The 24,123-nt window shown below is 39.1% G+C and overlaps 1 protein-coding gene across 1 annotated transcript in view; it reads left to right on the plus strand.

Annotated features, from left to right (window-relative positions):
- TENM4 (teneurin transmembrane protein 4) overlaps positions 1 to 24,123 on the plus strand; it is a 589,520-nt gene that overhangs the window by 365,791 nt on the left and 199,606 nt on the right. The window contains exon 7 of the mRNA XM_041483687.1: positions 17,857 to 18,109. Within this exon, the coding sequence (XP_041339621.1) occupies positions 17,857 to 18,109 (253 nt within the window). The remainder of the gene's footprint in view (positions 1 to 17,856; positions 18,110 to 24,123) is intronic.

Consider the following 24,123-nt stretch of genomic DNA (forward strand, 5'->3'; position numbering starts at 1 on the left):
GTTACAGGATGATGAGCCACTGCATCAGTTCATTTAAGTCCATATTGGACTGTTCATTTTCATTGTAGTATCCTTGTTTTTCATGGAATTTTTTATTATGTTTGCATCTGCATTATAAATAAATGGGAAAATGTAGTTTTCAATTTTTAATGGATGAATAGTATCTATTCCCCAGGAAAATATGTGCTGTAATTGTCTGTGCAAAGAATAGAGCCAGGAATTAAGAAGAATTTTGTCATTGTTTACAAAATGGCAAAGGTGGTACAGAATGATCTGTGCCTACCTGGAGAGGGGGTTTGAAGAGGAGGGGGATGGAAAACAAAAAACAGAGTGGTGATTGCTATAATCATGTGCATATAGCATGGTATATACCATGTAAATTACAAGGCAGATAATCTGACAAATGGTGAGGAAATTTTCTTTTAAGATCTGTCTCTCAGACTGACCTCACAACAAGCAGGTCGGACAAAAGTTCCAGACTGGTGGATGAGATACAATCTTGTATGAGTAGAGGGAGAGGTTGACTGTTCGGAAGAACTTGATAGAAATTCTGGCACTGATTTAATTATGATCAGATTTGGGTGTAATATGTTACCATGGTAATTGTTTCCTAATTACTGAGTTCTCACAGGGATAGTACAAATGAAAAACAAACACAAAAATCAGCAGGAATGTTTGATCTTTCCTACCACAATTGCAAAGGACTGGGTCTGATGTAGAAATGATGGGGAGATATTCTATGACCCATAGCATATGAGTTTCATTTAGATGTTCCTCATGGTCCTCACAGCACAACTGGGGTGTCTGTAAGAGGAAAAGGAGGAGATAGATAAGAAGAATATGCCTAAGAATGGAATAATGTATGATTTAGTGAACTAGATTGTGATCTAACTAATTCCCTGGCTTCAGTGGAATTTAGCTTGGATTTACATTGGTGTAAACAGGATCATATCTGATCCAGATCTGGATCACTGAACCTTATATATCCATAAGAAATATATCTGGCATTTCCTGTAATGTGTGGTATATTATACCACTGTAGTATTTGCTAAGTCACGTCACTTGAACCTTAGCCTATTTTGGAAGGGCAGTTAGTAAGGAAAGAGGATTATTTTTTTAAATGTCATGTTTGATGTCTTTCTTTCAAGATAACTTCCAACCTCCATCACATTGCTGTTTCATTCTAATTTAAATCATTAGATGTAGGGGAGGACAAGGTAATCCATCCTGAAGAAAAAAAATAATCAATGCAAGTAGGTGTAATTAGTAGTACTTTCCTCTGGTGAGTCAATGGTGTAGAAAGAGCTGAAAAACCACTGCAGACTGCATTTGTTCTTCCTGATGTGTTGTGACTCCCTCACAGCTTTCATAATGAAGTTGTTTAGATCTCCCCTAGGACAGATACGTCTTTTTTTTCTAGTTAAACAGACTGACAAGCTCTAATATGCCATGAGTAATTTTATCTATGAAGAAAGATCCAGACATACAGACTCATGTGGGCAGCAGGAGTTTTAATTTTCTTATTTGTTGAAAACCAAAATAAGCTTTTGATGAAGTGCTTACTTCACACTTCATGTTTTTACTGAGTTTATTAAGTATATTTATAGATGTAAATCCTTGGGGATATTCTGTCTAAACCTGAATGTGCTTCCAGTCCCTGGTAGGCTAGGTACAAAGATTTGTGAGCTCTATATATTGTTGATTGCTCCTTTGCATTCATTCTGATTTGCCAAGAGAGTCTTCCTTTCTTGACAAGTTTAGTAACATAAATTAGAAAAAGGAAATAGTATGCCAAAAGATGAGAGCATGACTACTCGATGTGTTTAAACTTCTCCACCAGTCACGTTATTTGTTTCATAAACCTGAGCTAGTGGGAATACACATAGAATAAATAAATCAGCCTTTGAAATGAAAAATAAAGAAACAAACCCTACATCTTCTCTGGATGTTGGTGTAGAAGCAGATGCTTTACCAATAATATCTTACACAGTTTGTCACACATTTTGCCTGATGGTTTTGTGCACTCTTACTGGTTCAGGATACTTTGTGCAGGATGCTTGGCAGTTTTTGGGTGCTCCACCCGCTTCATTTTCCTCCCTCTTTACATCTTGCTGGAATCTTCCTTCCAGTTGTATCTTGTCCAGCATATAGAGTGTTGCCTCTCTAAATTGTATCAGAGCAGTATCTGGGCAGGCCTTCAGAAATGCCAGGGTCGTGTGCTTAAGGAAAAGTGTAAGAATGTGGTGTGTACATGTGTAGAGAAGCCTTCACAGCTACAAGAATAAAAAACAACCTGAGCGCCCCTCCTGGGATTTTTCTGTTTAAAGAAGCACAGTTGTTCTTCTTGCTGCTGATCAAAGGTGTCTGTGGCTCAAGCTGTGTTTTTGTTAGATCTGTGAGGAATCACATTGGCACAACTCTGACCCTGGCTCAGAACTAAACCACAGTTGCTTCTGGCGCTGAGATATGAGCAGTAGATACCAGTGCGGCACTGTACCCCACACCAGACACCAGCTGTCGTGGCACTGACCCCTCAGAAGCCGTCTCTCTTGTCCAGGTGAATGTATTTACCAGCAGGTCAGACAGGCAGCCTGTACACTTGCACACCACCACTTGGAACACTCTGTCTTTTTGTGTCAGAAATGTACAGTAGATGAAAGCTTATGAAAAGCTGTTCAGATCGGTACTGAGATGGAGTCTTTGCTAATTTTCCAGCAGAAAACCACTCTGTTCCCTTTGTTGTGCCAGGTGCTGAGTTTTTGGACAACTTTCCACAGCTCAGACAGCTGCCTTTGTCTGCAGATCAGCTGTTTGAGCCAAAATGCTGTTCCATGCCAACCAGAGCCTTCCTTTTGCTTTCATACCTGTTTGGCGTGCTTCACAGGTACAAAGCCTTTTGGAGTCCGCAGGGTATTTATCAGCAGCTCCAAGTCAGCTAAGAGGGAGAAACACTGTTGATACTTGTTCATGGATCACTGCTTGAATTGCTAGAGAGAGGGGTCTCCAATGAAGGATGATCATAGAGAGGAAGTTATCGAGTTTCTCTTGATCTCTTTGGGTGCAAGTGTTGTTATCTGTCATCCTTCAGTTTTGAACAGCTAATTACCCATGGTGGGATGCAAACTTTTAATAAAGGAAAATTTTCAGAATCTGTTGATTCCCACTGGACTGCGGAGTGTGGAGTTACTGAAAACTTGGGTGACTGTAGTATGCATATAGAGGATACACCCCTCCCTGCAGTTTGGATGACTCCCAGTATGTCATCCACAATTTTGACACCTTTTGTCATTATGAGGAGCCCATTTCATTGGACAAATCCCTCATCATAAGCTGGATGCTTGACTTTCTGAGGATTATCTTAAAAGGACCTTAAGTCTCTTACAGGGAGAAAAAAAAGAAGGTTCTTTCTGCAGTGAAGAACATTTGGGTGATGTCTCACTTTACTGGAGCTTTTATACTGATTCCTAAAAAAAGTGGAGCTTCATTCATGACAAAAAGATGATTGTCACTACTTTTTTATCTCACCATAAATCATAGAATCACAGGATGGTTTGGGTTTGTAGAAACCCAAAGAAATGAAAGATCATTGAGCTTCTGCTCCCCTGCCATGGGCAGGCACACCTTCCACTAGACCAGAATGCTCTTGAACTCTTCAAGATGGAGGTAGCTTTTTATATAAAGAAGACCATCTGGATATGTGTAACTAAGGAAAAGCAATAATTTTGTTTGGCTTGTTAAAGATTGTTTTGTAACTCATTATACAATCTGTATTTGTCCCCCCGTGCAATCGCCTTAATTTTTATTTCCTAAGAAAATAAAGTCTAAATAACTCTATTCCCTGTCTGCTTGACTCCCTGTTACCTGCATTTTTAAGCTGTTGACCAGTTTTGGTTGCTTAATGGGGAGCAGAGGTCTCAAAAATACCAAACTCCTACAAGTTTTGTGGAAATTGACACCTTTGTGAAAGGAAAGATAAGAAGAATTACACTAATGCCTAGTCCTTTTGTCAGCAGCCAGCAGGGCAGCCAAAACATACAAATTCCTAGATGGAAGCAGAACTGAGAAATTAAATACCTTGCGTTCATGTGTGCATAGTCACAAATCTTTGTGCTCAACTTTGTTTTCATTACTTCAGCGTTCACTATTTTCATGTACAAATTGAGCTCTGTTCCTTTCATCATTCAATGCTTTTAATTATATCCATAATCATCTAATATGGAGTCCTGTTATCAGATGCTCTTAACTAATTAATGCTGTAAATTACTGTAAAAATTCAGGGTGAAAGTTGCTATGCAATAAAAATTATTATTTGTGTTTCTGGTTCCCAGTGTATACCAGATAGATTGTTTTAAAAGCGCCATGTCCCAAATAGGGAAACTATCACTTTACTCCTCCAATAAACACTATGCAATTACACAGAAGCATGGAGGGATTGTAAATGTCAACGTTACTACTGTGAATTTAAAGAAATGGAGAGTCTGCATTCCCTGCTGCCCAGAGTTTTTCTATGAGGTCAGGCCACCTCTTGAAGATGAAGATCCACCACCTGATGATACCAGCAGAATTGGTTGGGTCTGTGGGTTCACTTCAGGGAGCAGTCTGGTACTTTGCCTGTGGATCTTTCAGTAGATACAGATTGGACTGGGTAGGAAAGGGGTGCAGGGAAATTTGAGCATGTGCATCCAACCCTTCTGACTTATATGGCTTAAGAGAGCTGGTTTTAAGGATAGCTTGGCAGAGATTGTGCATTTCCAGTTTGACTGATGGGGGAAGATAGGGATGGTCCAGATGAAAGTTGATAGTTTAGAAGAAAAACTGTAGAAGAGATTAAGACAATCTGTCTATCAATGATCCTTCTTCAGGGCTAATGTTTCCCTGCCTTACTCTTGCTCTTCTTCTCTGGCATAATATGTAATTTTTCTGGCTAGTTTCTGGCTGCTGTTGCATTTCCCTCATTCACTTATCCACAAACTCTGCTCATTTGTTTTTCTTCAGTGAGGCATCAAATGCTGATTAATCTCAATGCATCCCCAGCGTCTAAAACTTTCTTAGGAGCCAGATACTGCCCACACTGTGCCCAAAACTGCTGCTGACATCAAGAGTTACGTTGCAGATCAAGGCGAGTATTGACAATACAGGAGTTTTGCTGCAGATCAAGGGCAGTGGATCTCTGTGGGAGTTTCTGCACGTTTCTTTCCAAATGGCTACGCTGGCAGGGAAGAAGGCTGCTGGATTTGTAACAGCAGACACAGATCTGTCCCTGTCATGGTTTGATCACTGGAATTGAAAAAGAAAGAAAGCCCTGCCTGGTTTCCACTATAAAAGTTGCCCTCAAGTATTAAGGTATTTTTTTCAGAAAATGAGCTGCAAAATTACAATCTTACTAAAGTCTTAAAGAGTTTGACAGTTGTTTTCAGTGGAATCAGGGCTTCATCCTTCATGCAGCAGCTGTCTTATTCTTTGGCAGGCTTGGTGGCTGTTCAGTGATGAGCTGAATGACTGTTTCCTGTAGTTTTGATGTCAATTTGGTAAATATGTGAGTGGTTTAGCTTAAAAGTGGGATAATACAAAGTTCTATGCATAAGCAAATTCCATAAAATTAAGCCTAAAAGTTTAAAATATCCAGTCATTATTAATTTAAATGTTATTATTAAGTAATTTTACTTCTGCTTCAGAAATGTATTTTTGGAAGAGTTTCCCTCACAGTAGACTGAATAGGATGTGTTCTGTTAGCATTTGTAAAACTCTGTAGCCTGTTATTCATCCCACTGTTCAATTTGCAGCTTGTGGTTTGTGATGGGTCCATTCCAAACTCTACATCATTCATCTAGAGGGTTGAGGAGGCTCTGGGACTTTGAAGGGAACAAAAATAAACTGTCGTTATCGCATGGTGTTTGTGAATTACAGAATAAAATACGTCTTAATGAACATCTGTTTAATTAAACCAAAAAATTTTGTCACCCTCCTGGAGTTGTGTCACTTGGTGCCGGTGGCAGACCAAAATAGCTTTAATATGGTTGTCCCTAAAAAACCAAGGCAGCATTTTAATACAACTGCATTCTGAACTCCATTTTTTCTGCTTAAAAAGAGATAGAAGGGGTATAAATTTTATAGGAAATGTTTCTAGCATGAAGCTGGTATAAATTGTTTTGCTCAGAGAATAACAAGCAATGTTTGAAACAGAGTTTCATATATAGCTGAAATGTATATTGTCAGGATACTTGGAAGTCATAAAAAATGCCTTTTCTACACTACACAGTTGTTTTAGGTCTCTGACAGGGCATATATGAAATTATTGTTTATTGTTTTGATCACACCAAAGCCTTTGATAATATAGAGATGTATGCATGTTTGCATTGTCTTCATAAGCCACTTATCTTTTCTAAACCATGTTGTGCTCACATTTGTTGAACAATATTATAAGAAAATTATTACTTCATTTTGACATTTTTCCTAGGAAGCTCTCCTAAACTGCTTCAAAGAATGTCAAGAGCACTTACAGGAAGTAATGAAAAGAGCCTTACAAAACTCATCTTTCGTGATAATCTGCGCTTTAAAGCCGCGTGCTTCGCGCTGAAGCGTTATCTGAGTGTGCTGTCACTCTCCTGAGCTGCCACATGCTAAGGGAACCTGCAGCTAATTCTGGACTTCAGACAGTGCTAGGACTCTGTGTTTCTAAAGAACATCACTAAACAACCTAAGCACCTGGCTCTGGGATCTGCACTAATGTCACAGATTTGGGGCTTGATTTTCAAATTATCCTGGTAAATAAATTTTTCAAGGCCACAGGTATCACTGAGTGGTGGAAATGGGAGCTCATACCTTACTTCTGTTAGGGCACCTGAAAATCTCTCTCTCTTTGCATATGTAGAGATACCAGCAATGATCCAGTGAGAGTTTCACACATGGACAGTTTGTAGGATTGGGTTGATGAGGAATGATTTGCAGAAACAGATCTGCCTCTCTCAAACCTCCTCTGCCTTGTGCACGTGAGAATAACTGCTGAATAGCTGGGTACCCTGGCTTTTCTGTTTCCCCTGCACTGAAAAAAACCCACAAAAAGCACTAGGATTATAAATAATAATTTTTATTATAAATAATAATTCTTTTTTGCAGAAAAGCTAAGCCAGTCTTTTTGTTCTACCAGAGGCCTTTTCATGTATTCATTTTAAATTAGCCTATTTTCCAAGATGGAAGTTGAAGGGCAGCAGTCATCACTGCCAGTAAAGGCTATAGCTCATGGGAGGGAAACAAAAGTTAAAGAGGAGGAATTAAAATATTAAAATCTTTTAACTGTAACATGTTTTTTCTGTCTCTGTAGCACAGTATACATTTCTCTCACTGTATGAAGTCACAGATACACACAAAGGTGTATTCAGAATATTAGGGTGAAAAATTAACATCAGGACATGTATAAATGTCTTTATGATCTATTAATATTTAGGTGCAGTGTATTTATAGTTTTGTTGATGTAATTTAAGCACTACAGGTTTGCAACATGAAGTGTAGAAGTAAAAAAAAAAAAAAAAAAAAAAAAAAAAAAAAGATAAATGAGACTCATCATGAATATTTCCTCTCAGACATGTGTTGTCAAAGGGTCTGTATCAATTAGTACTGAGATTTTTTTTGGGGTGGAGGCATTATGAATAGTTAGAAAACCATACACCCTGGATAAGCTACATTGCCATTCCATCATGCTGCTTTTGTGAACAAAGTGCAGCATTGCTGAGGGGTGTCTTGACAGATTCATAGTTTTGATTTTCTTTTAGTGGCCTCTTCAAGTGTTAATAAAAATATAAAAGTTTTATGTCTGTTTCAGAATTATTTGGAGTGCAGCAGTCTGCCATAGTGCTTCAAAGAATGCCAAATAGAACCTGAAGGGAAAGGTCATGGAGCCCAGCTCTCAGAAATCAGATTCCTGTGCCAAAGGGAATAAGGTTTCCTACCTGTGCAGAGAGATTTTACACTCATCTGCACCCATGGTTTTCACCAAAGGAAGTCAGTCAGCTTTGCGTACGTGGTGGATGGGGCGGGGGATGTAGGTAGTAATCCCTGTGACGGACATCATGTCAGTCACAGCTGTCAGATGGAGTTGTCACCAGTTTATGTTGTGCTTTGGAGGTGCTTAATAGAATTTTCTTTGTTAAAACTTTAAAGACAGGACAAAAATTAAAAGAAGGATGGAGGCAAGGAGTGGGTAACAAAGGAAAAACTGGATATCTGGTTATGTACTGTGCAGTGCCTCTGTTTGGTAGCAGCTGGGGGGCAGCATGCAAAGAAGTTGATCCAAAGTCACGAAAAAAGCCTCTCTATTTGCCAGTAAAGACTTGAATTAGTTTATTTCAGTTGCTGCCAACATAAAATCTCCCCATTTCTTTCTCAAGACTGAATAATTAAAATCATTAGTGCTTGTTAGCACTGTGCTGGACTGCATCATGTTGCATTCCATAAGCACTTTGCTGTGAAATAATGGAATTGTGTGTTTCCAGAGACTTATTCATTCACAAGCTTGGGTAACATATAAATGAAAAAGAAAGGACAAAACCCTACCTCAGGTGTTTGTGCCATGCAACTCCCTGCTGGCTGTGGGATTTACATGCCATTTGACATGGGAATCCAGACCCAAAGCTTGCAAGTTAACATTAAATACAGAAAATTTAAAAAAATATTTTGCAGGATATTAATCTTTCACCCTGACCACTATGAGCACATATCTGGTCCTGAAACTGACACAAACTGCATGAAACTTGTGTGCTTCATATTTGCAAGAGGATGGGCTCTGGATTGTCATGGCTAACAACATTGTAAAAAATACATAAACCAGACTATTTCCTCAGCTGCTATTAATAGTCAGCTTTGCTGATGGAGCTGGGGATCTGTCAGTCCTGTCTGTTTGAGCACAGCTAAATCACAACAGTGCTGCAATTTAGATAAGATTTTTGAAGGGCGTAAGCAAAATAGAGACTGTATGTTCATTTTATTTTTATGAAGAAACAAGAATTTTTATTGAAAATTATTTATTTTTATGAAGACAAAGATCAGGTCTATATTTCAATTTTTCTAATACAGGTATATGAAAAAAACAAAAAGCCAGCAATATCTGAGAGCTTTGCTGGCAAAATCCTGAGTTTATTTGCTATTACGGCAGCCAGAGGCACCTTTTGCTGATGTACTTCTGTTTCAGTTTTCTGTTTTTCCACTTTACACAAACAATTCAGAGATTTGCTTGTGTAACTATACAGGTAATCATGTCTGGTTTGGACAAGGGTGAGCTGTGTGGTTATCTGTTTCATATATATATATATATATATATAAATATTTGTCTCCATATGTTACTGTATGAAAGGAACACAAAACAGACACAGGAGAGAGTGTATGGACGGAAACGAGCAAAACTCTCTCTGTATCAAAGAGTTCCTTGGGGCCTCAAGTCAATAAACTGCAGACATCAGAGAAATGCACTACATTTCTTTCAAGAAGAACAATCTTAGGTACAATAACAGTTGTGCTCTTAAATGTGCAGTGGAGGGGGCAGCAAATCAGAACTTCTTCCATTTCCCCAAGCCTTATATGCATGAGGGACAGCACCCAGCTGCTTTTGCCAAGTCTTTGCAGGTTGGACACTTTTGACAGGAGACTAGCAATGATCTAAGTGGCATAGTTGGCTAAACTACAGCTATTGGGATATCATGGGTGACTACAAATGAGTTTTAGGGTTCGTGTGCAATACGGAGAACATGGGGAATTTAATACACCTTTCTAACACTTCAGAAAAGGCACATAACTTCAGAAGTACTGACTTCGGACATCTCTTACTTAGAAAAGAGAAAGCTGCAGGATCCCAGTTCTTCAGGAGGTGGGTTTTGAAGTTTTAGACACACATTTAGAAACATTCAATGAGCGTAATTTGTAGCAACTCAAAATCAGAGCACAGATGCGCCATCCTTAGCTCCAGGCCAGTGGATTTTCTTGCCTGACATTATGGTGCTGTACCCTGCTAAGGTGCAGTGCAGGTGGGTTATCCTCAGTCATTTAGCTGGAAGGGAGTTTACAGAAGCCATCAGTGCTGTCAGAATGGCACAGCAAACTCATTTGAGCATCCTTGTGAAAATTAGGAGAGCAGCAGTTACGGGTTTCCAAACATGAGAACCCGACCTAAGGGGCTGAGAGCACAGTGTGGTTGACTGCAGCATCTCACCTGAGCGATGAGGCTCACGATCAGTTTTTATGTTTGGGGCATTTCTAAGAGAAAAGGAGCTCTAATGAAGCATTGTTTATTTGTTTGTTTATATGCTTAGACCAGAAAGGCCAGCAGTTCACCAGCTTGAGACTTCAAAGGCTACTCTTGCCTCCAGTGTGTGGTATCAGGGTAGTTAAAGATGTTTCTTTTCAGTAAGTCCAGCAGAAAATTCAGCCTCCATGGCTGCTGGAAAATTTGCTTAGGTGGGCACAGTAGTAGCTACTTTCCTGTGCTTCCCATAAATTATTTCACAAGTTAAATATGTTATTTGAATTTGCACTCTGCCAGATACTCTGGGCTTTTTCTACTTTCCTTTGTGCTGAAGACAATGATTCTTCATAAACTGTTTATATACCTTCATATTACTGCTAAACAGTAATACTCTGCCTTGATTTTATTAGATTGTGACTCTCTTTTATTGAGTAGTGAACATCATGAGTTAAAAGTCTGCATATCATCCTTTGATGGTGACCTGAACCTTTTTAAAACCATTACTTGTAGGGCATTCAATCCAGTCAGATGCATGCTGATGAAAAAACAACCACCCAGAGCTCCTGCTGACTGTGTACAGGCAAAGCTTGACAGCCCAGCATCAAACAAAAAATTGATTTCAAACCCAGAAGTCAATATCATGCTTTTGCAAAGGCACTTTGGCACTTGAGAGGAAAGTTTGCATGTAATGTACACATTTGATGAACAAAATACAGAGGAGATGGCTTGTTTGGACTTGATTTGGTACACCCATGGTTTTCTATAAACATTAAAGCCAATGAAGTGTTGATCTGTGCAGCTGGAGGGGAGCTTCAACTCATTTTACACATGCACAGATAGCATCTAAATGGGCCTGATTTTTGATGTAATTGATCTAAACAAATGAAGTTTCTTAAGTACAGCTATGACCTGGTAATGTTTCAGAATGAAGTCTTAATAAGTTCATGAAGTCCAGTCTTGTTCAGTCAGTAACAAAGTGCCATTTTATCTGCTGCCTGATTTTGAGGTCCCTCATTTTCGCTTGCTACTTGTTACGCTCAGTTTGTGAGATGAAGAATGATTGTCTCTTTTACACGTGGTATACTGCTGGAAGTCACGTTTAGATTTTGATAGTTACAGAGTCTTTCTGCACTGGTCCTGATACGTGTAGCTTTACTAACATCTAGAATAGTTAGGGACAGTGTCTGGAGACATTCATAGGGACAGTGAGTAGTGTTATCATGAAAATACACTGCAGGTTTTACATTCTGCAGCTTTTTTGGTGCTCAGTCTTTGTAGCACATGCTATTGCAAATTCAATGTCCAAGTTGCACATTTAGAGGGATGCTCAAAACTGTTTACATCTGTATAGCTGATATTCCTCTAGTAAGTAGTTTTCAATGTTTGTAGATTTTTCTGAGCAGAAGACTGCATCAAAGTTGCATGGGAAAACTCTTCTTTAGGCTTTAGTCGTCCACAGTTGGTTGCATGTTTATGCACATGGCATCATAAAGTATGGGTGAGATACAAGGCTGTGAAGATTGCAGCTCAAGGAGTTCAGCTGAAAAAAGATTCTGAGGCAGGATCCTCTAGAACCAGGACACAGACACTGATGATTGTAACTGAATGATGAGGACTGTTCTCTCTCTGGGTGAGAGCCCTTTATGGAACAGCATCCCCCTATTATTCTGTTACATAAAATAAAACAGAAGAAAAAAGGCAAGGTCAGCTGTCCTGCTGTTGTTTTGTTACTTAATGGAGATTATACATCAGCACTTTGCTTTCCTTTTATGTTTCAGTGTCATTTTGAAAACCGGGAACACAAGATGTTGCTACAGGAAAAGATGTGTTTCACAGTCTGTAGAAAACACTCCACTTGACAGTAGGAGAAGCTAGTCTAAAGTGAAATTCAGTGGTTGTGCATCTTAAGGAGAGACACAGTCACCCAAGTTGTAACATTGATTCTAGTTTTTAAGTGTTAGTGAAGGAAAACACTTCTAGAAACACTTTACTCAGATAAATCATCTGACTACTGAGTGACCTATTTCGCTCCATCTCTTTTCACCCACCCTGAGGTGGTTTCCTCACTGGACTGTCCCATGGAGACAGGCACTGTTGTCAGACATTCCTTGAAGGAGGAAATTCTCCTCTAGGTTGCAGAATATTAGTGCCAGCCATGAGGTGGACCAGCTTGGTACAAAAGCTTTGCAGACTGCTTCAGCTCAGTCTGGATGTTACACATTCAGTTGGATTGTCTGCAGATAGAAGAAAAACTGGGTCTGCAATTTGTCCTGGCTGTAATCAAAAGCCACTAAGGTGTACCCTCCAAGCAGGCAGTTCCTCCCGCTTTGATTTTCCTCCTAGTATTTTTCCATTATCTGCCAAGTTGGGGGTTAAATATTCTGCTCCCTTTTCATTTTGCAGACACCATCATTGGCTTGGCATGTGTCCGATAGGGAACCTGTTTCTGGCAAGCTGTCTCACTTCCAATAGCAATCTCCCTGTGTCCCCTGCAAAGGTGGTGGAAAAAACTCAGTTCAGTTTTTCCTCGTCCAGCTGACCTTAAGTGCCTCAGATTCATGAGAGAAGCACCCCAGCTCCCATACCCAATGGCATCCAACAGGACAGGGAGACCTGTGAAGGTGATTTCAGCTGGCTGGTGCAAGTGCCATGAGTGTACATCTGCAGCAGATTGAAGTGGGTCCTGTAGCTGAAGCACGGCTCTTTGCTGTTCTGTCAATTGAATGCAGAGTACATTGTTTAAAAAAAAAATAAAATTGTTTCCTCTGCAAGTGGTGGCAGGATAAGGGGCTGAGGGTGTTTTTCCTTGTGAGTGGGCACAAGCATGATTGTCCAAAGTGACATTAGCAAGTTCATCATCACAGCTACTGTGGAGCTGAAGTTCAAGGGAGCACAGAGTGATTCATTCCACCTGGCAATATATACAGTGAGTAAAGAGAAATATTTCCTGTACCTAATCCAGACACCAGTTAGGCATCAGTCTGTCTGAATGTGAGCAGACGTACAAATGACAAATGTGTGGAGGAACAGAATAAGCTGGGAAAAAAATGAGAATGTATTTTTCACTCAGAGGTTAGCACATTTGCTCTGAACACCATCCCAAAACCTAATGAATCAGAAAGTGTAATTGTTACACAGACTAATTTCAAAACAGTACTACTCATTAAAGATTAAGGGAGAGAAAAGGAGCATGAGGTTCAGACCTTTTATTGAAATTTTGTCATACTAGGTCCTCATTGGTAATTTTTTATGGTTCACATTTATTCAGCTCTTCATTCACAGCCTTCTGTCAGGGCTCTCTAATACGTACCAAGTACAAGCTTCATTAACTGTATTATCCTTCAGCTCTGCTTTATCTGTGATTACCAAGCCAGTGTTGCTCAATGACATTCTAATGTTAGAAAACAAGTTAAAAAACCACAATAAACCCAACAAAAAAGCAGCTTGATTTCTATCTGTTTTTTGCATTCAGATTTCCCAAGTTTCCTTACATTTGAATACAGACATGTTAGATACAGTTTGGCTACCCATTAGAGAAAATGAGGCTTATGGGGAGCTCTTTAAGTTCTTGCTATTTAGATTTCCACAGTTGCCAGCCTGTCTTCTAGAAATGTTGAAGATTATGTCTGGGATGCTCTTTCATTGGCACCTGGTGTCTAAGACTGGGACTGGTGTCTAAGACTCCTTTGCTATTGACAGGTCTCTTCTGTTCTCCCTTCAAGGTACAAATCAACCCTTAAACTGTTTTGCTTGACTCTGAGACTATTAGAAATTTGGATAGGTGGGGGAGAAGTGCTTTACAAGGTGTTTGTTTTACTCTTTGGTGTTCTGTTAACTCAGCTGATCCCTCTGAGTAGCTCATGTCAAGTTTTTCATTCTGACAACAAGTAGAGAGAGAGAATGATTAAGTCTGTGTCTTTTTAGAAACCAAAGAGGAAAACTGCAAGAAGGAAAATGTTGAAAATTCTCTCTTTTGGAGTAAAAGATAACTTACAGATAGTCACATTTAGCTATCTTATACTTGGTTAAAAAAGGTCTTGGGAAATCTTGTGCAATTTGTGCACTGGCCACGGTGTCCTGCTCCTTTATAAAGTCTTCTCAATTTCTTTGCTACTGTTGTCTCAGTAAAGGCTTGCTGGTAGATGTAGAGAGCTGTGGCAGACTTCCCTTGTATCCCACCTACGTGGTGGGATCTGTCAGAATTCAATTATGTAAAAATTAAATTCTGTGTAATAGACAATGCCTTATCTGAGCATCTTCCCACTGTGTAAGACTTATGCACGTACATGATGTAAGAGAGCCATTGCAGCCAGCATTAAGTTGTCCTTCCTGTGGGGAAATACAGCCACACAGTTTTTATCACTCAAACATTGTGGGTCTAGTTAATAGTCATAGAATCACAGTTTGGGTTGGACGGAACCTTAAAGACCCTTTAGTTCCAACCCTCTGCCATCAGCAGGGACAACTTTTATTAGACTGGGTTGCTGGCAGACCCATCCAACCTGTTCTTGAACACTTCCAGCAGTGGGTCATCTGCAGCTTTTCCAAGCATACCAAAAAAGGGGACAGTTGAAATTTTAGTAAATCAAGAAAGATTTTTTTTTTCTTTTTGGTTGGCTTTCATGATCTGTTGCAAATCCCTTAGGAGCTTTGGTCACAGCAGAGGGTAAGAACCTAAACAGGGGGTTTTTTGCATCAAGAAATCCTGCACAGCTGCAGTAGTTTTCAGTAGGATAATTTCCTGGCTTGTGCTTTTGTCTATACCTTATTTCTGATGTTCCTTAATTTGAGAAGAAGACATTAAAAAAAAAAAAAAAAAAAGGATTGTAAAGCAAGGGAAATAATTACTAATTCTAGTCAAGGTATATTACATTCCACAGTGCTCAGACATGACATAAGTGTTCAGAATTTGTATATGAATGAAATAAAAAACATTCTGGAAGGAAAAGCTACCTAAATGTCAGAAAAAACAAAATGCAAGCTATAAAATCCTGTGAAAATCACATAGACCAGAGTGAGATAGATGTGCTGTATTTACTTAGCAAAGAAATCACGGAGGATATGAAAATAGAGAATGAAAATAACACATTTTTACTTGATTCAAAAGCATTATCCATAATAGCATCTGCAATGTGTCTGTAATAATATGGTGTAAATTGAAATTTACATAACAGATCTTTGAAAACAGGCTTTGACTCACAATGTGAAAATGGTGCCTCCAGAAGGAAAAGTCAACCAATAGCAGGAGAACTTTGCAGAAGGCCTATTTCTTATTTCAAGATCCACCCATTTAGTCCCTTTGTAGATTGCATAGTATTCATCTCAGACATGAGCTATGCTGAAAACTTAAATAGCTGGTCTTGGAAACCTGTGGTATGTTTCTCCTGAATAGATAGACAAGTCATTTTCTTTGGGCTGAATTAAGTTCTTATTAGTGGTGATAGGTTGACAGCCCTAAAAGTTGGAAACCCTCTATTTAATACACTCTTCCTATCTTGATTCCTGTCTGTTGAGTAGGAGAAGAGTCATTAATTTAACTAAACCATGAGTAGAATTCCTTTACTGTTGTTTCTTTTGTCTCTATGGTCAGGACTTCAACAAAGCAAGACTCCCCAGTAACATCCAGTCCAAGAATGGTTGGACACTTCAATTCACATGGTGTTGCAGAGCTGAGATCAAACCTGGTTTAGTTCTGATACTTCTTGTCTATACAGTCCATGCTCATTGCTCTTCCCTTTCATTTCCTGGCTGATAGGGAAGTCAGAGGTCAGTATTATTGGCATTACAGGGCTTTTATAAGTTTGGTTGAGCTTTGCTAAGTCAGATTTTTTAGTAGTTCCTTAGATTCCCATGGAAAGTCTGTCTGTCCAAATGTAGATGATCAGTATAGACCTCTTTTTGAACCTGTTGTTTTCTGTGTTGCTGACACAAAATAGAGACACCAGTAGGTATGTGTCTCACCTTTCTGAGTATTTAGTGTAAAATTGGCTTTTAAGATTGGGACCCTAAAACCATTCAGTTATCCCTATGGAATATATACTCCTGTTTGTGTGTCTAACCTGATAAAGCCAAAGGTAAATATATGTACAGTCAGAATAATGCACCCCTGTAATTAACACAGTTTTTTTCACTAGACCACCTCAAATACCATAAGGTATTCTGATATAACCAGCCATAGTTAATGATGAGGCAGTGTGAGTCAGCGCAGGGTGAGGAGGGGCAGGATGGCTCTCTCATGTTTTAAACATCTCCATGTTTTATCTAATGTGTTTAACTATCTGAGAAGCTGCAGAGACACTGTGAATGCTTTTTCTGTTCCTCTCCTAAATCCAAGTCCTAATCCAAATTTCAAAAGTATCACTACATGTCTGATACCATTTGTCGTAATTTATAACTACATACAGTTTGTTCAGTTCTGAGGTCTCTAATTAGTGAATAAATGGGGGTTAATTTCTCATGTTATTGAAGTCTGGTAAGTATTAGATTGATAGGATAGACATTCTTTTCCGATAAGGCATCACTAAAGTATTGTGTACTACAGAATCACAGAATGGGTGAGGTTGGAAGGGACCAAAGTGGGTCATCTGGTCCAAATTTCATACTCCAGCAGGGTTGTCCCAGAGCACATTGCACACAATTGGATCCAGACAGTTCTCAGATATCACCAGTGAGGAGACTCCTCAACCTCTCTGGGCAATCTGTTCCAGTGCACAGTGTTAATGACTTTTGAGCATGAATTCACATGTCCTGTTTGTCATATGCAGTGTGCTATACTGCCAATCTCCCTCCAGTTCCATCACTTTAGTTTTCTTCATTTACAAAAAAACCATGAAAAAAGTGCTTTATGGTTAGTTAAAAAAAGTAAAAATATAGATATTATCAGCACTTGCTTTATCTTTCATAGGTGTTTATCTTCCTCAGTCTGCATTCCTCAGTCTCTTGGCTAAAAAATACTCTGAGTTTTACTCAAAGTAGCCATACCACTGATCTTTAACATCTTTATTCATTTTTTGTTGTTTCACTTTCCTGACACCTCAGATTTTATGCCACATGCATATTTACTCAGTTTGAGTACATTTCTAACAGTACAAACTACTGGATTTTGTTAAATTGTGTAGCCTTGACATGGTTTTATGGCTTTCACCAAACCCAGTCTGTGATTAAATGTAATCTTAGTCTTCTTCTTGACTTAACTATTGAAAGTTCTCGGGCAAAACGGGCAGAGCAAACTTCTCTGGGAGCTGTATATCCATCATAACCTGGCTAACATGTTATCTATCCAGACTGGTTGTATTTTTCATGCTTTATCACAAATCGGTGCCACAGATAAATTGCAGTTTGCAGCCTGCAGTTGTTCATTGGAGTTAACTTGGCTGTCGGGACAGCCTGTCTGCAGTGTTTTAAACTTTCATAACTTTTGTGCATGAGACTGAACTATTTTTCTGGCTGGCTCAGGGATCAATGCTGTGTCATTAGAACATATGGAACAAGGCTCTGTTACACTTTTGAGTTTCATTTAGGATGTGTGACACCCCAGCCACTTTTTAGAAGTGTCTGCACATAGATGAAAACAGTATGGAACTACTCAAGTCATGAACCTTAAAAGTATTTTACTTACGTTTTAGATCATCCTCCAAATATTCAAAATCATTCAAGACTTCGAACTCCACCACCTCCAATATCACATGCTCACACCCCAAATCAGCATCACGCAGCCTCCATCAATTCCCTGAACAGAGGGAACTTCACTCCACGCAGCAACCCCAGCCCAGCTCCTACGGACCACTCTCTCTCTGGAGAACAACCAGCTACTACTCAAGAGCCAGCCCATGCTCAGGACAACTGGTTACTCAACAGTAACATCCCACTGGAGACAAGGTAGGTCACTTTCTTTAGCACTTAGAGTGTTCTGACTGTGTGTGCTCAGGATGTTATGGACAATACACACATCTGCATAGCCAGCCACCTAGTTTGTGAACTGGTGTTTGACTGATGCATTTTGCGTTGTATTTACTATTCCTTATGTCTTTTTATTTGGACTAGGAGAAGAGGAAATTGCTCTTCTTTCATAAACTAAAAATGTTGTCTTTAACAGCTGTTTATAAGGTTATTTTCCTCATTTATTATTGGAATCAGGATCATAGATTAAAATGTTCTTGGTTTTCTTTCTTTTATTTTCCTTTAATGTCTTTTCTTCCTATGTGGTAGGACAAATCAATATCCTATTTAAAAAACTGAAATCAGTCAGTATATTGAAAAGATTTAGCCTTGTAGCTGTGCCTCATCAAGCAGTACTTTCGTAGTACGTAATTCAGGAAAGTTGATCTTGTTTCACCTAATGAAGAGAGGTCAGCTGCTGCCCTTTTCAACATTGCTCCAGCAAGCATGAAACACTGGAGCATAGCCCAGCATCAGCCATTTAATGGTATTTCCATTTAGCTCTCAAATTCTTTTCCACCTATGCAACACCTGAAGGGTGTGACAAGGGTGTACCAAGTTGTTGTAGTTCATAGCTTTGTTCAGGTTCTCTGTCGGCTCTGGAAAAGAGAGCTCTCGCACTCCCTCAGCCTTAGTCCTCCTATCTGATGGTGAATGCATCTACTTGCAGTCTCAGTTGCTTTCTCCAGAGGCTTTGATTCACTATTTCCTTTGCTACCGAGCAGCCCCTGGGGATGCAGTAGTTGTTAGCTCCCATACATGGTGTCTTTTTCAGTCTGCAGAGGAGTCTTCCAAGCCTAAAACATGGTGCACTTGCTCACTGTCCTTGTCTAACCTTCTCAAACCAACAAGATTTTAGGCAGAAAAAATCATATAGTAACTGAAAACTGAGACAGGACCCAAATTTTTCACATCATTGCCTGTAGGAATCTCATTGCGCGGCGGCAATAGTTATCGCTGTGTCATGGGACAAGTTGTACCCAGTTTTGCAAACTTCTGCTAAAAGAATGGTTTTTTTTAAAATGAGCACATCTGTCAATCTTTCTGAGAATTAGCTATATCTGCTGGCCCTCTGAAACTTCCAAAACAACCTCAATATCACATTTTGTGGCATTTAAAGATAATTAATTTCTCTGTGCCTGCTTGATTAAAAAGACTCAACTAAGAAGCTGGATCCAAAAGATTAAGACAAAATTATAAGCAAATAATGCAAGTGTGATTTGGCAACAGTTTTAGCAATTATATTGTATTAGTAATTCTCAAGCATAAATACCAAAGTATTGAGTTTTATGTGATAATTCTTATTAAAATTACATTAAAAAATACTTAGGCCCTACTCCTGCAGCTTTTTTGTGATAATCCTCTATAATTCTGAAGGAAGTCCTGTGCCTTTTCCTAGCCAGGTGATGAATTCTTTATAGAAGAGATAATACACTGTTTTAGTAGTGCAAAACCTTAAAGGGTGTCCTTATTTCTTCTCTGTGAAATCATTGTGGATGAAAATTTTTCAAGATCTGAAGCTAACTGCTCTTGTTGCGGGTTGGATTGGTCACATTATTGCTGTTAATTAGACTGGCAGTTGGAGGTCTACCTGCATGAAGAGCTCTTTCTGCATCATTTGATGATTTCACTCTAGCATCACAGATCAGTCACATTTGTACTTGGTCCTCAGTCTAACCATTTTATTAATTTGGTAGAAAACAAGTAATTTTAAGACTGATGGTGAGGCTTTTGATACACTGGTTGAAGTGGTGTAATTTCACCCCGTGTTTCTTTTTGACAACAAGCATGTTGGAACATATGTAATTTTGTGCCAACAGCAAATGAACAGTACTGACTGTTCCTTCACTTATACAACATTAAGAAAATAAAATGTGTTATAATGGTGTCATAAAGAGAGGAGGCTGAGTTGATCAGTGTATCTTTGACTAACTTCCACTCTGACAGTCAGCTCTTCTGGCATGCAGAGGTCTTCCATTTCCTTCAGTGAGAATTGTGTAGACATAAAAGACCAGGCTTCAGAGCTTTTTAGCAAACTTGGATGCCCAATTCAGCCTCTTCATGAGACTGATCTTCCCCATCTTCTCCACTGCAAAGGTTTTTGGAACCAAATAAAAAGACCATCACCTAGGAGAATAAAATGTCCAATATGTAGAAATATAAATCCTGGCCAAGAGATATTAATCCAAGAATAAAGGCTTTTGAAGTTAGGAGATTATGGTAATCTCATGTCAAAAATGGAATTGTATTTCTGTTGGGGATTTTTTAATCCCATATTAGTCAACAGAGAGAGAACACAAGAAGAAAAAAGCTGCATCTTTTAAACTAGGATTGTCACAGGCTGTGGAATGTGTCTGCAGTTACAGAATTTAACCAGAGTTTGGAGTGGCTTGATTTTGACTCCCATGGACTCCAGGCAGTTTTCAGAACTGGGGATTCACACTGGTTTGTCATTTCCTGGAAATTTCTAAATCTTAATGCAAGGGCAAGCAGAGATGTGCAGCACAAATACACAACTGACAGGATAAGCATATCTCAGAATTTTGTATGTTGCAAGAGGAAGAGCCCCTCCTCTTCTCTCCCTCCTTTTCATTAGTTTCCCTTTACTCCCTTTTCTCTGTTTCTCCTTTCTCCTTTTTCTTTTCCTGTCTGCTCCCTTTTTTGTTGCTTTAAAAGCCATGTATTATCAAGGTTGTGATGAGAAGATCTTTGCTCAGCAGTCACTCCTGACAGGTAAGTTCCCCCCATATTTATTCCTCGTTCTTCTTCCTTCTGTGGCCTCCTTTCTGTTCCTTTACATGAGACCTTGTGGAAGCAAACAAATGCCAACTAGATGGATATTTAGTTGACAAACCAACAGTTTTCAGGAGACTTCCATTCCCAGGAAATTTCATGTGGTAATCATGTAAGGTCAGATTTCTCCCACCACTACTGCTAATGAGAAAGGAGAGTGTTTCGAAACTAGCCAGCGATTTACAGGTAATCTCCAAGGGAGCAGACTCCGTGAGCCTTCCGTGAGGAAGACGGTCACACATCAGTCCCTCAGGTGACCCAGCGATCTGTCTGTTACAAATGCATACATTATGGGGTTGTGTAACCCTCCCCTCTTCTCTTCTGTCGACAATCCACAACTGAAATTCATGGAACCGGTTTGACATGGATTTTAACTAACGATGAACTTTTATTGATTGGTGTGTTGCTAGGTGCCTTGCCTCTTACCCATTAAATGCTCAGTGCATGCACATACGCTGCTTCTTTTTGCGTTGAACTCAACATTCAGTCTTTCCTGCATTCCCAGGGAATGTGAGGAAGCCACAAACACTTGGGGATGGATTGATGTCTCAAGTGCTATGGCACACAGCTCATGCATGTTGATCCACTTTACTCCACAGCTGTGAATAGGAGTTACTTTACTTTCATTCACATCAAGGAGTAGATCTGTTCTGTCAAAGCAGCCCAAAGGCCTCCAAAAGCAGGGAGTTGAGCTAAACAAGTGCTGGCATTAGCAGCAGGAAGAGGAAGAAGTAGAAATGAAAATTAGGTTTGAGAACGTTTTAGAAGAAACCGTATCAAGGTTTGTATAATGTGACAGGGCTGGTTTCTCTTGTTTAGCATGTTACCTGAATCCATTTTCTTTGACAGGAATTCTTGAGTTCACATCACTTACATGCTTTAGGCTCTTAATCCTGCATAAGTGATAAAATGTCACAATGCTGTTATTTTTTTTTACTAGTTTTTGCCAGGGGATTTATTCACATTCAGGCTTAGAATCAGTTTTGATGCTGAAAACAGACATTGGCAAAATCAGGACTGTATTTTGATTAAAAAACATGGGAAGAATGCTGTTTTGCCAGGTCTTGAGAAACAAGCCCAAAGGTGAGAAAGACACAGTTTGTTCCCAGCTGTGCCTCTGAGTTAATTCTTTATGTTCCTGCTATTCTCCTCAAAAAGTACAAAACAGTTTAGCATTTGTAGGTCAAAATGTGACTCATAAAAGAACATGCCTGGAGGACAAATACTGCAATATCCCTGCTGTGTGCAGTGTCAGTCCCAAGCATTTGCATGTGCAGGCCCTAAGTATCTTGCTTATTGCCTGTATTATCCGGATTATAGCCAACACTCTGGTGTTGGAATTTGGGTTACAGCTTAACCTGTTTCTAGCTTATATCTGCTTATCACCAAGAGACCCGTTTGGAATACTCATACTGAGCAAAATTTACATTTTGAAAATTTACATTTTACTCTATATAGTGAGTTATTATTCCACAAAGGAAAATAAATTAATCAAATTGGAAACTAAAAAGTTCTTAAATCCAAAACTGAAACTAAAGCAAAGGAGTGGCAGATTTTTGCTGGAAATCCATAAGAAAGTTAGATGCAAGAGTGCTACCAAGGAACTGGCCACAGTGGGATATAGATACTGTGCTGTGCCTTTGCAGAGTTACAGTAATACAGGTGCAGGAGTATAACCAGATTACAGCTGGGCTGGATTGAAATCTAATCCTTTGGTTCCAGGAGTTTGGACGGTTTTGTGTGTCACTGACAATAAATAATGTGTAAGGAACAAAGACATCCACTTTTTTGATACATGCACATGGGCGTGTGTGCCTGTATGTGTGTATATGCATATATATAGTGTTTATATAAAGAAGTGAACATTTTTAAAAGCTATATATGTATATGTGTAGCATTTTATACATATAGATATATGGTCCATCATTCTAATTCCATGCACAACTGCACTATAACCATTGTGGTTTATAAGATCACACTTCATATATGCATGACTCACTGGCTTCATTCATGTTTCCATATGTATGTAGAAACATAGCAAAGCAGACATTCCTAGAGACATTGCAGGACAACCTCATTGAGATGGACATTCTCACCTCCTCCCGACATGACGGTGCTTACAATGATGGGTATGTGACACTTACGTGGTCTTCCTGTTTACTGTACAGTCATTATGATCTTTGCATGAAAGCATTTGGTCACACCAGTGATGTTTAAGGGCAACACCATTGCTGACCTCTTCCAACACGGCTTTAAAAAATGAATTTCTGGGGCTTGGAGCATTGTGTCCTGTACATATTAATGGAAAACTCATTAATATGGTAGTGAGCCACTGCATGCCATTTGCTTTTTATCCCCTTATTGTTTTGAAAGTCATTTGATTTGTAAGAAGTACCTACAGCAATTTTAACTCCCATATTAACCAAAATTAATTTAATTTTCATAAAAATCTGAAACCTTTATTGTGCTGACAGCCTGATACTTCACTGTTAAACTGATGTCTTCCATATACATTATTTGACAAGTGTCTGTTAGTGGTGTATGCAAGCCAAGCCTTGGAGTGTGACTTTAACCACTCATTCTGGCATCTTTACACAAATTTTGGTCTTGTAACTTTTAAAATATAGTGGACTTTTAACTCGATATTTGGTGCCAAAACTGTTGAATCTTGTGCTGGCAGCTCATAATTTGGTAGCCATCATTCACTCAAGAGCTTATTGGTGTACTTGAACACTGCAGGTGCCTCTTTGCTCAGAACAGATACATCTCTGTCTAAATAAATATATTTCAAAAATGGGATAGTATCTGACTTACTGTAAAAATCTTTTTTTTTTTTTTTTTTATGTAGAGCATTAGTAGAAATTAAGAATCTTTCTCTAATGCTTAGCAGTCATGCTTCGAGTACCAATAGAACCATGGCTGTATCATTAAAAACACCTATTTTGGATAATTATATGTTACATTTTCCTGCATGAATTGGTGGCTTTTCTGCACTGTGATGTTTTCACATGTTTCCGCATGTGATGTTTCCCCCTGTGACTGCACAAGTAACTTCATGGGGAAAATAGTCACCTCTTCATCTGATATTAGCCACTGACTGACTCCCATGGATCCATGCTAATCGCATTTACTCTGGCTGCAAATCTGGCCCCATAAGCCAT

This window comes from Pyrgilauda ruficollis, unplaced genomic scaffold (assembly GCF_017590135.1).
Source record: "Pyrgilauda ruficollis isolate IOZ18807 unplaced genomic scaffold, ASM1759013v1 scaffold60, whole genome shotgun sequence".
Lineage (NCBI taxonomy): Eukaryota > Metazoa > Chordata > Aves > Passeriformes > Passeridae > Pyrgilauda > Pyrgilauda ruficollis.